Source organism: Martes martes, assembly GCF_963455335.1.
Source record: "Martes martes genome assembly, chromosome: 1".
In the NCBI taxonomy this organism is placed as follows: Eukaryota; Metazoa; Chordata; class Mammalia; order Carnivora; family Mustelidae; genus Martes; species Martes martes.
In genome coordinates, this window is record NC_137888.1 from 145,493,563 (window position 1) to 145,511,028 (window position 17,466).

Consider the following 17,466-nt stretch of genomic DNA (forward strand, 5'->3'; position numbering starts at 1 on the left):
GTGTTGTAGCCTGTGTCAGTACTGCATTCTCTTCCATGGCTGAGGAAGATTCTGTTTTACGGATGTACCAACACTGTATTTTATCCACTTGTCCATTGATGGACATTTGGGTGGTTTGCGCTTTTTGGCTCTTGGGATTAATACAGCTGTGAACACTTGTATAGTGTTCTGTGCAAACGTGTTTTCAGTTCTTTGAGCAGGTACCTAGGAGTAGCAGTTGCTGGATCATATGATAACTGTTGAACTCTTCGAGGAACTGCCAGGGTATTTTCCAAAGTGACTGTACCATTGTACAGCCTGCTCCAGCAGTGTGTGGGGGTTCCAACATGCTCCATATCCTTACGAACCCCTTTGTCATTATCCAGCTTTTTGATCTTACCCATCCTAGTGGGTAGGAAGTGGTATTTGATTGTGATTTCGATTTTCATGTGCATCATGGCTAACCATGTTGAGCATCTTTTCATGTGCTCATTGGACCTTTGTATATCTTCCTCAGAGAAATGTGTATTCACAGTATTTGCCCATTTAAAAAATTGGGTTGTCTTTTTATTAATGAGTGGTAAGAATTCTTTTTTTTCTTTCTCAAAAATTTTACTTTTAAGTAATCTCTATGCTCAGCATAGGGCTTGAACCCATGACCCCAAGATAAGAGTCATATATTATTCCTACTGAGCCAGCCAGGTGCCCCTAGAATTTTTTTTTTTTTTTTTAAGATTTTATTTATTTATTTGTCAGAGAGAGAGAGAGTGAGCACAGGCAGGCAGAGTGGCAGAGGGAGAAGCAGGCTCCCTGCAGAGCAAGGAGCCCGATGTGGGACTTGATCCCAGGATGCTGGGATCATGACCTGAGCCAAAGGCAGCCGCTTAACCAACTGAGCCACCCAGGCGTCCCTAGAATTTTTAATACAGGGGCGCCTGGGTGGCTCAGTGGGCTAAAGCCTCTGCTCAGGTCATGATTCCAGGGTCATGGGATCAAGCCCTGTGTCAGGCTCTCTGCCGCCCCCCCGCCCCCCGCCTGCCTCTCTGCTGACTTGTGATCTCTCTCTCTCAAATAAATAAGAATCTTAAAAAAAAAAAAAAAAAAGAATTCTTAATATATATTAGATACAAGTCCATTTTCCCAGATAAAGAATTCAGAAGTGTTTTCTGCTTTTCTTCAAGTTTTTGCTTTCTTGTTGTTATCCTTTGAAGCATGAAAGCTCCTAAGTTTGAAATAGAATTTGTATATTTTCCTTTCTTACTAACTCTTTGGATTTGGTTTCTTGCATAGGCCTGCACTGGCTGATGTTTCCTCCACACCTGGAGTAAGTGACTGGATTTTGGGGGGTCTGAAGGAGTGCCAGCGACAGTGGGCATGGTGAGGAAGAACAAAGCAGGGTGAAGAGTTTCGTTTCTGTGCATTAAGTGATACCCTATGCGATATAAGGTTAGGCCGAGACAATTTAAAAAAAGGCCCCTTACTTCAGGTAATAGGGTTGCGGTAACAACTATTAATTTTGGCTGCAGCCTTTTTTGGAATGAGAATATCAGCTTAGCAGGAGCCTCAGTGTTAACGCCTTCCTCCCTGGGTATAGCTTTCTGGTGTTTGTTAGAGGAGTCTTTGTCGCTGCTGCTTCTCCAATGTAAATGTTCCTCTGAATCGCTTGGAGAGCTTAACAGGGATTGCTGTGTCCACCCAAGGGTTTCTCACTCACTGGGTCTCAGATGAGGCCCATACATTGGCATCTTTAACAGGTTCCCCGGGTGATGGTGGTGCTGTTGTTCAGGAACCACACTTTGGGCCCACTGGTCTACCTCATCAGTCTGTATTACTGGTGTAGTCTCGGGGGCTCCGGGTGGTGGACAGCTGTGTTTTCTCTCGCAGCAACCTCACTGCTGGCATGTTTACAGAAGATTCATCAGATAAGGTGGTCTGTGCCTGAGGATCATTTTTCTGAATATGGAGCCAAAGGATACACATTTTACCCATGCTCTTGGCCAATACTGAGATCAGAAGACCAGGAGGGCGCCATAATATTTTTGAACCTCTGCTTTGCTGTGTGTGTTCCTCACATGCCATTGTCTTTCATCTAAATACTAATTCCCTGGAGAATGTAGGCGAGTGGCTGTGGGTGTCAGTTAGCTAACTGGTGATAGAGCAAGGCCAAGGTGTGCAGATAGTCTCCGGTGATGACTTGAGCTGGGGGGATGGGAAAGAACCTTTAGGCTTCTCCACATAGATTTTCCAGCTCTGTTTTAAATTCTTTTCTGTGTGTGTATGTGTGTGTGTATGTGTGTATGTATATATATATATATATATATATATATATATAAATAAAATGTGGACCAAGGGCCCTGGAGTCCTGGAAGTCTGAACATGAAGAGGACCAACCATGGTGCCTTGGTTCTGACTCCATTATTCATCGTCCTTGCCTATGAAAGGCAAGCCCTTTTGTTCTCAGTTGTCTTTCCCGGCGTATTTCAGGTTCTTTCATGGTGGACACCCTCGGAAAGATTTTGACAGGAAGTGTGTGAAATAGGTCAGCATTTGTAAAACAGTGTCTTGGTTTTGTTCAGAGTAAAAGATAGGCAAAGACTTAGCTAAAGGTTCTATTCTGAAACAGGGTATCCAGTTACTGGCTTAGCTGTGGAGAGCTCGGTTGATACTGTGTGAGAGGAATAGTGTTCTGTGAATGGCCCATGCGCGCAGTAGAAATGCAGGTCGTGTCGCACTTGGTTCTGTGGGTTAAACCCTCAGGACTCCACCAAGGAGAGCGGAAGGACATCTGTCTGTACTGTGAGCCCCCATTCATCCCGTCCTGGAGAGCCATTACGTTCCCAGCCAACGGCAGGTTCTTTGATTTGTTGAAGAAGGAAATGGAAGGGACAGGAGGAAATCGAGTCCAGAGGGCAGCTTCCTTGTGTGTTTTTTTAAAAATGGGACACAGGGATGGGCAGACTCCTTAAATGTAAGAATTTGTAGAAAGCAAGTTGATTTTTCTGATGTGTGATCTTTCATTTGTATCATTTTGAAGCACTCTCATGCGTATTACTTAATCTGAAAGTGCTCTGTGACGTAGCTGGGTAGGAAAAGTGACTTTTATACCCCTCCGTACATGGGGTGAGTGAGGTCAGTGAAGATACATCTTTTGTCCAAGGTCACACAGCTGGTCATTTGCAGATACGGGACTCAAACATACATCTTTTCCATATTTGCTCTTCAGTTCTGGTGTCTTTCCTCTTTCACCATGTTGGGAAGTGTCCCGAAAGGGCAGAAAGGGAGATGCCTGTGTGTGTGCATGTGTGTGTGTGTGCGTGTGTGTTGGGGATGGATGAGGAGGAAAAGGAACAAGAGGTCTATAGAAGAAAAAATATTTTAACTAAAATTCAGGCCATCCGGCTCTGTACCAGAGAAGCCCCTCTGAAGAGAAAGACACTTCTCCCCTGCTCTTGGGAATGTGACTAAGAGAAGTGCCAGTAAACTTTGGGTTATGATCTGCTGTATGGGGAATGACTATGCTGCCATTCAGACCAACTTAAGCTAAGCTAAGGGATGATTTGGTTCATAGGACTAAAAATCCAGGTAGAGCTGGGTTCAGGCACAGCCTGAACTAATGGCTTAAATGAGGTTCACGAGGCCCTGTGTTTTCCTCGGTTTCTCTGCTCTGCCTTCCACAAAGTTGGCTTCATTTCACAAGGGAGCCCCTTGACTGGACTAGGTTCTCCCCCTCACATTTGTAAAAGGGTTGCAGCTGTTCCAGACCTCAGTGTCATCCCATCCTGTCCAAGGAAAGACCCAGTAGCTACTGGAGAAGAGTAAGGAAGCAGACGTCTTCTTGGCTCTCATTGTTTTATGTGCCCACTGGCTTGGATGGAAAGACCATCCTTGGAGTAGGGGAGGGCCCAACTCCACACAAATTGCATGGTTAAAATGGGGAAGCAGTAACTTCTGAAATGAAATTTCGGGGCACTTTTGCCAGAAAGGAGAATCTAGGCTGGGTGGTAAATTACAGAAGTCTTCATACCAACCAAAGGGATGAGGGGATGAAATAATTCCAGATAGATTTCCCTGGGGGATTCTTTGAGGGAGGAAGTAATGCTTAATTAGCACATGCATTAGTTAAGAGAATAGACTAAGATAAAAGGAGAGACAGAATAATTGCTTGACTTAAAGAACAAAAGGATTTCATTCCCTCTCACATAATCGTGGTTTAGGGCTTTGCTTCACACGGTTACTCTTGGTCCCATGTTCTTCCTCATGTCCTGTGTCATCTCTTAGGTCTGGGTTGTCATGGGTTTCAACAACAAAGTGGGGAGAGAAAGTGTAGAGGAAGGAGCTGTCTGTTTCAGGGGTTCTGGGCCCTGAGTGCTCTGCACCTCCCCCTCACGCTGTGCTGATGAGAACTTGGTGCATGGCCCATGTCACTGCAGGGGCTGCTAGGAAATGTGGTCTCTAGCAGGTGACCAGTGACTGGCCTTCAGCTCTGTCATTATAGAAGAAGGCAAGAAGGTATTTTGGTGAGGAGTGGGCAGTCTCCATCAAATGCCCAAACTAGCTTTCCTAGGAGGCTTAGCCATCCTGAAAGATGTTCTGTGGCACATAGCCGCGCCTCCTCAGGAGAGAATCTTTGTCCAGTCCCTTCATTTGGGGAACCAGGAAGGCTTTCAAAGGAGCTCAGTTAGAGTTCGGGTCAGGTATATATGACAGAAAATCTGTCACAGCAGTGACCTAAACGTTTGCTTTTTCTTCTCTCCTGTAAAAGACGTTTATGGTATTAATGATTCGTTAATGGTGTCAGGGACTCTCTTTATCCTACTGTTCTGTCATCTCGGCATTTGGTTCCCTCCTCACAGTCCAAGATGACTGTCTGAACTCAAGACATCCTTCACATTCCCTCTGGCAAAAGGAAGAAGAAAGGCCTCAGAGGGCATTTCCCGGAAGTCACACACAGCACTTCCGTGGACACCCTGCTGGTCAGAACTTAATCACTTGGGGCACCTCGCTGCAAGGGGGGCTGAGGAACGTAGCCTTCCTTCCAGGCGTTTACGAGCCTAGCCCCACATTGGGGCTTCTCGTGCTAAGGAGGAAGAGGAGAACGGACATTGGACAACAATAAATAGTCTCTGCGAGAGGCGACGTACCCCCCCCCCACCTCTGCCTGCAAATGTGTGTGCATTTCTCTGCCCGTGCTAAATTCTAAAACCCATTTTCATACTTATCTGAGGGAAAGAAACTGCCATAAGCGCTGACGTATTAAGTGCATACCAGGTGCGAAACGCGATTTGTATCACTTACTCTTCATGAGAGCGCTCTCCAGTGCGTTACCCAGCAGAGTTTAGCATGTGGCTGTTGACAGAGGTGTGGGCAGAGTGGTGGAAGCCAGAAGGACTTCCTGGAGTGCCCAGAGTTTAGTGATGGCAGGAAATCATAACCACCCTGAAAGGGCAAGGGGACAGACCAGAGTTGAGAGACCTTAGAAGAGAGGCTGCCTGTCAGGAGGTTATAACCGTGGAACGAAGCCGAGCCAGCACCCCTGTGAGCCTGGGCCAGAATGACCCCGAGAGGGTGATAAATACCCTGACCTGTCTCCCCTCCCTCCCGGATCTCTCAGCAGTGTCCCACTTCGGCTGAGTCCAACTGGCAGGCTTTAGAGAGCAAGGGCCCCCAGGGAAAACAGTCCAGGAAAGCAACTCCCTGGGGAACACGGCAGGGAAGAGAAGGGCAGAAAGTGGATTGGGGGTTTGGGAGAGCAGCAGAGAACAACCCACACATTATTATGCCTCCTTTTTCCAGGTAGGGAAACTGAGGCATGGAGAAGCTAAATCACTTGCCCACCTGGGAAGCAACATAGGCAGGACCCTCCTAGCTTCAGATGTGTCCTGAAGGGGAAGGCTGAGCACATGGCACACTTGCCTTTCCTGTCCGTCTGCCCAGTGCTCTGCACACAGTAGGCATCTGATAAATGGTCAGTGAGTGAAATCATCCGGAGAGGCATGTTTGGGCGTAGGAGTAACCGTTTCCTCTTCCTCGTCACGCAGGTGGCTGTCCCAAACCTCAGCGAGGCCGTGCAGGACGCAGACCTGCTAGTGTTTGTCATTCCCCACCAGTTCATTCACAGAATCTGTGACGAGATCACCGGGAGAGTGCCCAAGGAAGCGCTGGGCATCACCCTCATCAAGGTAACTGGCCCCTGACCCCAGGCAGAAAAAGCATTGCTGGACTTCAGTTACAGGGAAATTTTATTTCCTCTCACTCCCATTTGTTGGAAGTAGGAGCTGAAAGGGAGGCTATGGCACTTTTTTGTTTTTTTTTTTGTTTTTTTTTTTTTGAAGATTCCTAGGAGGTAATCCATGACACATCCCAGGAGCTTCCCTGAGCTCAGCTTCAGGGGAGGGCTGCTTTCTATCACAGCAGGTTTTAGCCTTGGCAGCGATGGGAGGGTGGGCTTCTCTGGGTGAGCCTTGCTGTCAGAACCTGTCGGGACATGGATCTCAGCCTGCGTCCTGGAAATCACCGGTGGTTTGTGTTGCCGGGAAATGCATTCTCGTTCGTTTCCACTCCTGGGTACATGGCTCGAAAGGGAGTTTTTAACCAGAAGTTCATAGACTATCCCCACGCGTCCCTAGACAGAATTCAGGAAGTTCCTGGCTTAAATGTGGGGGAGAAAAATTACGTTTTTGTTCATTTTAACTTCTAACTGAAATGAGCATTTTCAAATGCCGGCCACAGGCCAGACTTGCAATAACTATGACATCAGCAGGACTGCTGGCTCTGTTGTTGACAGAAATCCCAGGTGTTTTCCTTCCACTTTATCACGCCTCCAGGTATCTCAACGTAGCATTTACGCTGATCATGACCTTGAAATTGTGGTCATTGTTAAACCTGTCAAATCCTCTTTTTCTAATTGGATTAATAAAACAGCACATTTATGACTTGTCATATATTTGTGTGGTTTCTTTTTTTAAAAACATTTTGATAACTGTGTTTTGGTATAATTGGCTTCCTGGGTCATCTCATGCATTTTGCTTTATGCATATGAAATTCTGAGAGTGAGTCCATAAAGCTTGACCAGACTGCCAGAGGTGAAGGCCACATCATACATAAAAAAGGTTAAGAACCCCGTGGAGAGACTTTGTTCTCTCAAGCGGTTCACAGATGAGTCTTTATGGAAGCAGACTTGAACAACTCACACGTCAGTTCCAAATACAATGGATGAATAAATAGTGGGCTTTGATTTTGGAATACTACACGGTGGTAAATAGGAACACAACAGAATGTTCATGGAGCCACATAGGTGAGTCTCTAAAATACAGTGGAGCACCAAGTGGTAACCTCATGGGTGAATGGTACAGTTGCACTTACAGGCTTTCAGAAGCAGGCATTATGGTGTAACAGATTATTAGGAATATAGCCTTGTGTGGCAAAACTTGGTCAAGAAGAGAAGGGATCAGTGCATACAGCCTTGGGTACTGGTTCACCCTGGTGGGTGTGAGGACCCGTGGTGAGATGGAGTACGGACTAGGGGAGGAACACACAGGACTTCAGTGGTACAGACCGTGTTCTGGGTGGTCACGTTCATTTTCTTCCCCTTTTTGTTGTTACGCAGACACGGTAGGTATGTTACCCTTGGAAGAGGTATTTTTAGGTTGTGTATCCCACTGGATGCCTGTATCTGCATTAGTAACAAAGCGACCGTGTCATGCCTCTTTCATTTGGTTTGTTTTCATCTAACTTGTCGACATCCTTACAGGGCATAGACGAGGGTCCTGAGGGGCTGAAGCTCATTTCCGACATCATCCGGGAGAAGATGGGCATTGACGTCAGCGTGCTCATGGGAGCCAACATTGCCAGTGAGGTGGCTTCAGAGAAGTTCTGTGAGACCACCATCGGTGAGGTTGGCTGGGTGGGGAGGCCTGGGGAGCCCGGATATAGTGTTTTAAAATGTACATTTGCGATTTCTGGTATTTTCTGTACTGGACTCTTCCTCATGTGGATATTCAGTGGTGCAGGGATTTAATGTAAAGGAGGTCATTCTGTGGAACTGAAGCCTCCGGAATGAAAGTAAAGGCCAGGAGACCATTTGGACCTCCCCTGATCTGATAGTGAATTATCAAGGTTAAACACAAAAATGCAAAGTTGCTTATACTGAGAAGCGGGTGATATCATCCATGGAGGGGCTCCCCTGGCCTTAGAAAACCCCGATATATATATATATTTTTTTTAACTCACTAATGGCAGTATCTGAATCCTCATTGGATTCCAGTGCGATTGAAAGCTTTGGCAGCACATATACTAAAAATTGGAACGATATAAATTGGTGGGAATGAGCCCTATTTCAGGTGAGTTATCTAAAACTCCGTGAATAAGTTACCTACCCCAAGGTCACATAGCTAGTTTAGAACCCAGGCATGAACTTGGCCATCTTGTTTCCTAAATTAGAAAGCTCTTTCTACTCTTACACAACATTGGTGTTGTGAGAATTTCTGCTTATTTTAAAAAGGGTTGTGGAATTCTCGTGTGTCCATGTACCATGTGAAAAGACTGATAGAGGGACGCCTGGGTGGCTCAATGGGCTAAGCCTCCGCCTTCAGCTCAGGTCATCATCTCAGGGTCCTGGGATCGAGCCCCGCATTGGGCTCTCTGCTCAGCAGGGAGCCGCCTTCCTCCTCAATCTGCCTGCTTCTCTGCCTACTTGTGATCTCTATCAAATAAATAAATCTTAAAAAAAAGAAAAGATGATAGAAAAGTAATATTGCTATATTTGCAGATGCTTGGAAAGATTTGAGTTTATTTACCACTCTAGAACTTCCTTCCACCCTTGTCAAACATACCAGCAATGTGAATGATTTCTCCTTGCAGCTTTGTAAAGGGAAGCCCTGAGAGAGGTCAGGCTCTTTTGAGTAAGATAGAATGCACGGGAAACAGTAGCTACTGGTGCTTTTCTTTTTTCTTTTTTTTTTTTTTTACTTTATTTATTTGAGAGAGAGCGAGCGAGCACAGAGGGCGAATGAGAGGGAGGAGGAGGCTCCCCGCTGAGCAGGGAGCCCAACACAGGGCTGGATCCCAGGATCCTGAGATCATGACCTGAGCCAAAGGCAGATAGATGCTTAATTGACTGAGCCCCGGTAGCTCTGGATTTTTCTAAACACCTGCAAGTTAAGACAGTTTTACTTCTTTTTTTTTTTAATATTTTATTTATTTATTTGACAGACAGAGATCACAAGTAGGCAGAGAGGCAGGCAGAGAGAGAGGAGGAAGCAGGCTCCCTGCTGAGCAGAGAGCCCGATGCGGGGCTCGATCCCAGGACCCTGGGATCATGACCCGAGCCGAAGGCAGAGGCTTAACCCACTGAGCCACCCAGGCGCCCCAAGACAGTTTTACTTCTTTTGCTTATTTCTCTCTATCTCTCTCTCTCTTTTTTTTTTTTTAGATTTTATTTATTTGAGAGAGAGAGATGAGAAGGGAGAAGGTCCAAGGGAGAAGCAGACTCCCCGCAGAGTTGGGAGCCCGATGTGGGACTCGATCCTGGGACTCCAGGATCATGACCTGAGCCAGAGGCAGTGGCCTAACCAATTGGGCCACTCAGGAGCCCCTTGCTTATTTTATTTCTCTTTTACTTTTAATTGCATTGATATGTGGAAAATAGAAATGATCAAAAGAAAACCATTTCTTACATTTAATTCCCATTATTCCTGTGTCTGCAAACTATTAATTTATGTTGGTAGTTAAGTTATGTACTGCTTTATAATTGCTTTATTTGTTTAATATATAACAGACAATTTACATACATTTTCACAGCTGGATAGTATTCCATCAACAATCCCATATATCTGTGCACTTAAAACTTTTTTTTTTTTGAGAACTACTATCTGTGGAGAATAGAGGTATTGCTAATAATACAATGAAGAAAACAAAATGGACTATAGTCAACCCAGGTTGATATTTATAAAAATGACATATATAGACAGGTAAGAAAATTCAAACAGTATGAGAAAGTGTGTCATTAAGATTGTGATTTCTCGAGCTTGGGAAGATGGCAGAGCAGGAGGGACGTGAGCTCACCCCATCTCACAGGTACAGATACCGTCCACATCCAAGTCAGTAAACCAGAGAGGGATCCAGAGATGGGCAGAATGAAATTCATAGCTAATACAGAGAAGAAGTTGCATCTGACAAGGGAGGAAGGTCAAAAGTGGAGGGAGGCTAACCACAGGAGGAAGGGAGCTGTGTGCATGGAGAGGGCAGAGAAATGCGCTGTTGTACTAGGGAGATTCCATGGGAACACTAATCCCCAAACATTTGGCTTTAAGAACAAGAGGGGCTGAATTCCATGAGTCTGTAAAATAAGTAGAATTGGAACCTGGAGCTTTGGAAGTCAGCTGTCTCAGTACTGGGCAAGCCTGGAGGGCGAGTGATGGCTGGGTTGCTACCCTTAAAGAGACAACAGCCTGAGCAGAGAAGCAACATAAAAATAGCAGTTTACACAATGTTGGGGACCAATGGGAGACAGATCTGTTCATACTGATTTTGGAGCATGTTGGGGGACTTCTCTGAAAATGAGGGAACTGCCAGGCGTCATTTTCCACCTCCATCCCCCAACATAATATAGAGCCACCTATAGAAGGCAGGGCTGCACAAACATTTGTAGCCTCTGCCCAGTGTTCAGGGTAAATTTTGTTAAAGCTGTGTGCATGCCCTTCCCAGTCATCGGGTGCACAACTGTCTCCTTGCATAGCACCCAGCCACCACACTGTGCCCAGCTGCATGCCCCCAGCCACCATTACTCGCTGGGCCCAGTTAACACCCAGCCACCATTGCACGTTTTGCCCAGCCTCATGATCCCAGCCATGCAGCTTTCCAGCCACAGTGGCACTTCAAGAGATCCAGCATAGGACTAGAGGCCCAACACAAATTTGTCTAACACCACCACTCCGCTTCCAAGTTCCCCAGTGGGTACGTCCTCTCAGAGCTGATCTGCCTGCATCCCACGAACACCACAGAGAGCACAACCCACAGCAGGCAGAGAATCAGTAGTGCCAGTGACCGCACTGGAAGGAAAAGTGACTCAGACATGACAGCAGGACCTAAGCAACATACACAGGATGCTCTCTTGAAGTGCCAGGTTCTGGGGAACGGGGGACGTGCACCACAGGGACTCCAGGACCTCCTCTGCATAACATCACTAAGAGAGAAGCCCCAGTTTTCTTCACTCACAGGGACAGACACAGAGAGGCAGACAAAATGAGGAGACAGAAATTTATCCCAAATGAAAGAACAGGACCAGGCACAGCCAGAGATCTGAGCAAAATAGTACAAGTAACTTGCCTGATAGAGAATTTAAAGCAGTGATCATAAGGATACTCACTGGACTTGAGAAGAATGGAAGACGTGAGGGAGATGCTTAATGCAGTGATAAGGAATAAGGGAACAGAGATGAAGGGCTCAAGAAATGAAATGAGAAACATGCCTGATGGAATGAGCAGTAGGATGGAAGAAACAGAGGAATTAGTGACCTGGAAGATGGAGAAATGGAAAGTGTTCAAGCTGAACAAAAGAGAGAGAAAAGAATTACGCAAAATGAGAATAGACTGAGGGAACTCAGGGACTCCATCAAATGTAGTAACATTTGTATTATAGGAGTCTCAGAAGAAGAGAGAAAAGGGGGCAGAAAATTTATTTGAAGAAATAATAGCTAAAAACTTTACCTTAATCCAGGGAAGGAAACAGATACACAGCTCCAGGAGGCACTGAGAACTCCATCAAAATAAACAAAAGCAGAGGCCCCTGGGTGGCAGTCAGTTAAGTGTCTTGACTCTTGGTTTTGGCTCAAGTTATGATCTCAGGGTCATGAGATGAAGCCCTGCATCTGGCGCTGCACTCAGTGTGCAGTCTACTTGAGATTCTCTCTCTCCTTTTCCCTGTGCCCTCCCCCTGCCTGCTTGCTCTCCTCTCTCTCTCTCAAATAAATAAATCTTTTTTAAAAAAATCAACAAAAGCAGGGGCACCTGGGTGGCTCAGTAGGTTAAGCTTCTGCCTTCGGCTCAGGTCATGATCTTAGGGTCCTGGGATCGAGCCCCATATTGGGTCTCTGCTTGGCGGGAAGCCTGCTTCCCCCCTCCCTCTCTGCCTACTTGAGATCTCTCTCTCCGTCCAAAAAAAAAAAAAAACCCAAAAAACCCCAAACCTTTAAAAAATCAACAAAAGCAGACCCACACCAAAACCTATTGTAATTAAATGTGCAAAGTAAAGTGGTAAAAAGAAATCTTAAAAGCAGCAAGATAAAAGAAGTAACTTGGGCACCTGGGTGGCTCAGTTGGTTAAGCAACTGCCTTCAGCTCAGGTCATGATCCCGGAGTCCTGGGATTGAATCCTGCATCAGGCTCCCAGCTCTTTGGGGAGTCTGCTTCTCCCTCTGACCTTCACCTGTCTCATGTTCTCTCTCACTATCTCAAATAAATAAAATCTTAAAAAAAAAAAAAAAAAAGACGATGACGACGACCACGACACAAGGGAAAACCCATAAGGCTAACAGGAAACTCTTCAACAGAAACCTGGCAAGCCAGAAGGGAGTGGCATGATATATTCAAAGTGCTGAATGGGAAAAATCTGAGGCCAAGAATACTCCCATCCAGCAAGGCTGTCATTCAGAATAGGAGAGAGAAACAGTTTCCCAGACAGACAAAACTAAAACTAAAGGAGTTCATGATCACTAAACGAGCTCTGCAAGAAATTTTAAAGGGGACCCTTTGAGTAGAAAAGAGAGACCAAAGGTGACCCTATAAAGGTAGGAAACACAGATGCTAGAAAAATGAGTATTTCTGTAAAAAAAATCAGTCAAGCAGCTCAAGAAAGGATATAAAACAGAACATATTCCTAAAACAGGGAGAAGAGGAGAAAATAATGTATTCAGACTTAAACAACTATCAACCAAATATAGACTGCTTTATGCAGAAGAGGCTATATACAAACCTAATGATAACCATATGTCAAAAACCACTAACAAATATGCTAAAAATAAAGAGAAAGAAATCTAAATATATCACTAAGGAAAATCAGCAAAAATATGAAAGAGACAATAAAGGATCAGAGAAAATCTTCATATATAAACACACAACAAGTAATAAAATGGTAATAAATACATAAGTATAATTACTTTAAATGTAAATGGACTAAATGCTCCAATCAAAAGTCATAGGGTATCAGAATGGATTAAAAAAAAAAGACCCATCTATATGCTGCCTCCAAAAGACTCACTTTATACTTAAAGACACCTGCAGATTGAAAGTGAGGGGATGGAGAATCATGTATCCTGCAAATGGTTGTCAAAAGAAAGCCAGAGTAGCAGTACTTAGTATCATACAAAGTAGACTTTAAAACAAAAGAGTGTAACAAGAGACAAAGAAGGATACTATATAATCTTAAAGGGGACGATCCAACAAGAAGATAAAACAATTGTAATTACTTACGCACCCAAATACATAAAACAGTTAATAACAATCACAAAGGAACTAATTAGTAATAATACAGTAATAGTAGGGGACTGTAACACACCCACTTACATCAGTGGACGGGTCATCTAAACAGAAAAGCAACAAGGAAACAATGGCTTTGAATGACACACTGGAACAGATGGATTTAACAGGTATATTGAGAACATTCCATCCTAAAACAGCAAAATACACATTCTTTTCTAGTACACATGGAACATTCTCCAGAATAGATCACATATTAGCCCACAGAACAGGCCTCAACAAATAGAAGAAGATTGAAGTAATATCCATGTATCTTTTCTGACCACAACCACAGACAGTAACTTCTTTCTAGATATGTCTCCTGAGGTAGGGAGAACAAAAGGAAGAATAAACTATTGGGGCTGCATCAAAATAAAAAGCTTCTGCACAGGGAGGGGAATTGTCAGCTAAACAAAAAGGCAGCCTACAGAATGGGAGAAGATATTTGCAGATGACATATCAGGTAACGGGTTAGCATCCAAAATACATAAGAACTTATGGAACTCAACATCCAAAACCCAAATAATCAATGAGAAAATGGGCAGAAGACTTGAACAGACATTTCTCCAAAGAAGACATCCAGATGGCCAACAGACCCGTGAAAAGATGCCCAATATCACCAGTCAGGGAAATGCAAATCAAAACTACAGTGAGATAATCACCTCACATCTGTCAGGACGGCTAAAATCAACAACACAAGAAACAACAGGTGTTGGCAAGGATGTGGAGAAAGGGGAAACATCTTGCATTGTTGGTGGGAATGAAAACCAGTTCAGCCACTGTGGAAGAGAGTATGGAGGTTTCTCAAAAAGTTAAAAAGTACAGGGTGCCTGGGTGGCTCAGTCAAACGCCTGGCTTTTGGTTCTGGCTCAGGTTACAATTTCAGGGTTGTGAGATTGAGCTCTGCATCTGGCTCCATGCTGAGCTGGTGGGATCTGCTTGATATTCCTTCCCCCTCTACTCCTCCCTCTCCTCTCTAAAATAAATAAAATTTAAAAAAAGAAGTTAAAAACAGAACTACCCTACAGTCCAGCAATCACACGCCTGGATATTTACCCTCGAAATATAAGAACACTAATTCAAGGGTATACATGCACCCCTATGTTTATGGCAGCATTATTTGTAATAGGCAATATAGGGAAGCAACCCAAGTGTCCATTGTTTGATGAATGGACAAAGATGTGCTTGTGTGTAGTGGAATATTACTCAGCCATAAAAAAAGAACGAACTCTTGCCATTTGCAGCAACATGGATGAAGGGAGCTAGAAAGTATAATGCTAAGTGAAGTAAGTCAGAGGAGGACAAGTACCATATGATTTCACTCATCTGGAATTTAAGAAACAAAGGGAAAAAATAAGAGAAATCAAGAATCAGACTCTTAATTATAGAGGACAAACTGATGGTTACCAGAGGAAAGGTGCGGGATGGGGGGATGGGTAAATAGGTGATAGAGATTAAGGAGAGTACTGTGATGAGCACGGGGTAATGTATAGAAGTGTTGAATCACTGTATTGTACACATGAAACTAAATATAAAACTATGTTAACTAACTGGAATTAAAACTTCTTAAAAAGTTAAAACCAAAAATCCACAGCAAATCTTAAAGTATCCACTAAGATACCTTAACCTAAAACTTTTTAAAAAGTTAAAAACAAAAACCCACAGCAAATCTTATGGTGTCTACTAAGAAACTCAAGATTCAGGGAGTTAATAGTGATTTACCCAAGATTCTACAGCTAGCAATTGGTGGAGTCACGACTTGGATCAGGACTATCTGATTTCAAGCTCTTGCTCTCTAGTTACCATATAATAGTGTCCTTTTTAGTTGGTTCCTAACTCGCCATTGGCTTGGGTTCATACCTGTGAAGATAAAGGGACATGGGCTTACCAATTTCAGGTCCCACCTCTGGAGCTCCTTAACATGGAAGGGGGCTCATTTTGTTCACATTGAGATCATAGGGATTCCAGAAAATCACAGACCAGCAGAGCAGGAAGGAACCCCTGGTGTCACCTAGACCATCCGTTGCTTTACAGATGAAGAGTGAGTTACTTCACAAGATCACACAGGCAGGGGTGCCTGGGTGGCTCAGAGGGTTAAGCCTCTGCCTTTGGCTCAGGTCATGATCTCATGGTCCTGGGATCGAGCCCCGCATCGAGCTCCCTGCTCAGTGGGGAGTCTGCTTCCCCCTCTCTGCCTGCCTCTCTGCCTACTTGTGATCTCTCTGTCAGGTAAATAAACAAAATCTTAAAAAGAAAAAAAAAAAAAACAACACACAGGCAGAAGGGTCTTGGGTCTGCTCTCCACCTAACCCTGCCTTACTGAAGACATTGTGAACTTTGCTGGCTGATCTCATTTATTCAGCAAATTGTTTAGCAGATTGGAGCCATTTATATAAAATCATGAGATTAGTCACTTTGAAACAGAGTCTGACACAGTACAAAATAGCCAAGGATAGGTCTGTTGTGTAAAAATCCTCCAGCCTTGGGGCACCTGGGTGGTGCAGTGGGTTAAGCCTCTGCCTTCGGCTCAGGTCCTGATCTCAGGGTCCTGGGTTCGAGACCTGCATCGGGCTCTCTGCACAGCAGGAGCCTGCTTCCCCCCCTCTCTCTGCCTGCTGCTCTGCCTGCTTGTGATCTGTCAAATAAATAAAATCTTAAAAAAAAAAAAAATCCTTAAGCCTCAATTACCAAATGGCCAGCATTAAATTTCTTTTTTATTTTTATTTTTAAAAAGATTTTATTTATTTATTTGACAGACAGGATCATAAGTAGGCAGAGAGGGAGAGAGGAGGAAGCAGGCTCCCTGCTGAGCAGAGAGCCCGATGAGGGGCTTGATCCCAGGACCCCTGAGATATGACCTGAGCCGAAGGCAGAGGCTTTAACCCACTGAGCCACCCAGGCGCCCCAAGAAGCATTAAAATTTCTTAACTCATTTTCTATGCCACCATTTTGAACAGTAAGAAGTAAGGGAAAATGTGATCTGTTCTTGTCACAGGAATTGTTCTATGAAAAAGGGGAAAACACATCAAATTTCCACATCCATTCCCCAGACTGAAAACATAGTGTTTCTACATAATTGCAATAGCATCCTTTAAAAAAAAATTGTAATTTCCTTCCCTCTTCCCAAAGGGAATCCCTGTGGGAATCCCTGTTGTAATCCCTGTTAGCAGTTTCTAAGTATTCTTCCAGGGGGGGAAAATTGTATGTATACCTGCCTATATATAGGTTTTATTCTTTCACAGTTAATTCTTTTAGCCACCTATGATTCTAATGTAGCCTGTGAAATTACATAATCACTTTTATTTAAAAAAATTAACTAGTCATTCCAACTCAGTCCTATTTGCCAATAATAAATTGGCAATCAGTCTTGGCAGTCGGTTGGAAATGGCTGGTTGCCCTAATCATTCTGTAGGGCTTGAGATCCCACCTCTAATCCTTGATTGAAACCTGTGTCTACCTCTAAGCCCTGTTCATTGTAGGAAAACATTTAGTTGGGCATATTAGGCTCTTTTGTTTTGTAAAGACAGACAAATGCACAGAAATTATTTCTCTTTCCCTCTGGCTTTTGTTTATCCAATGTGTCCACTGCCTTCTCTAGATTGGCAACGTCTGTTGGCAACAGGTCACTCTTGGCAACAGTGATCTGAATTAAATTAAGTAAAATATTGAAGGGAAACTAAAACCCAAAGGTGATATTTTCTAAATTGTTTTATAGAACCTGAACTTAACCATGAGGAAATAACCATGAGGAAATAACATAAATAATGTTATAAAACAACTGGCTTGCACTCTTAAAAAATGCCAATGTCATGAAAGACAGCGAAAGGTTAAGGAGTGTTGCAGATTAAAGAAGACTCCAGAGACGTGCTTGCCAAATGTAGTAGGATCCTGGGTTGGGGGAGGGAAGGTTGGCATGAAAGACAGCATTGTACTAATAGGCAAGATTGGAATGTGAATTGTATATTAGATAATTGTA

At 44.0% G+C, this 17,466-nt stretch overlaps 1 protein-coding gene across 2 annotated transcripts in view; it reads left to right on the top strand.

The window, feature by feature from the left end:
• GPD1L (glycerol-3-phosphate dehydrogenase 1 like) overlaps positions 1–17,466 on the top strand; it is a 57,763-nt gene that overhangs the window by 17,967 nt on the left and 22,330 nt on the right. For both annotated transcript variants that reach the window (XM_080820429.1, XM_080820430.1), the window contains 2 exons: positions 6,018–6,158; positions 7,730–7,868. In XM_080820429.1, the coding sequence (XP_080676555.1) occupies positions 6,018–6,158; positions 7,730–7,868 (280 nt within the window). The remainder of the gene's footprint in view (positions 1–6,017; positions 6,159–7,729; positions 7,869–17,466) is intronic.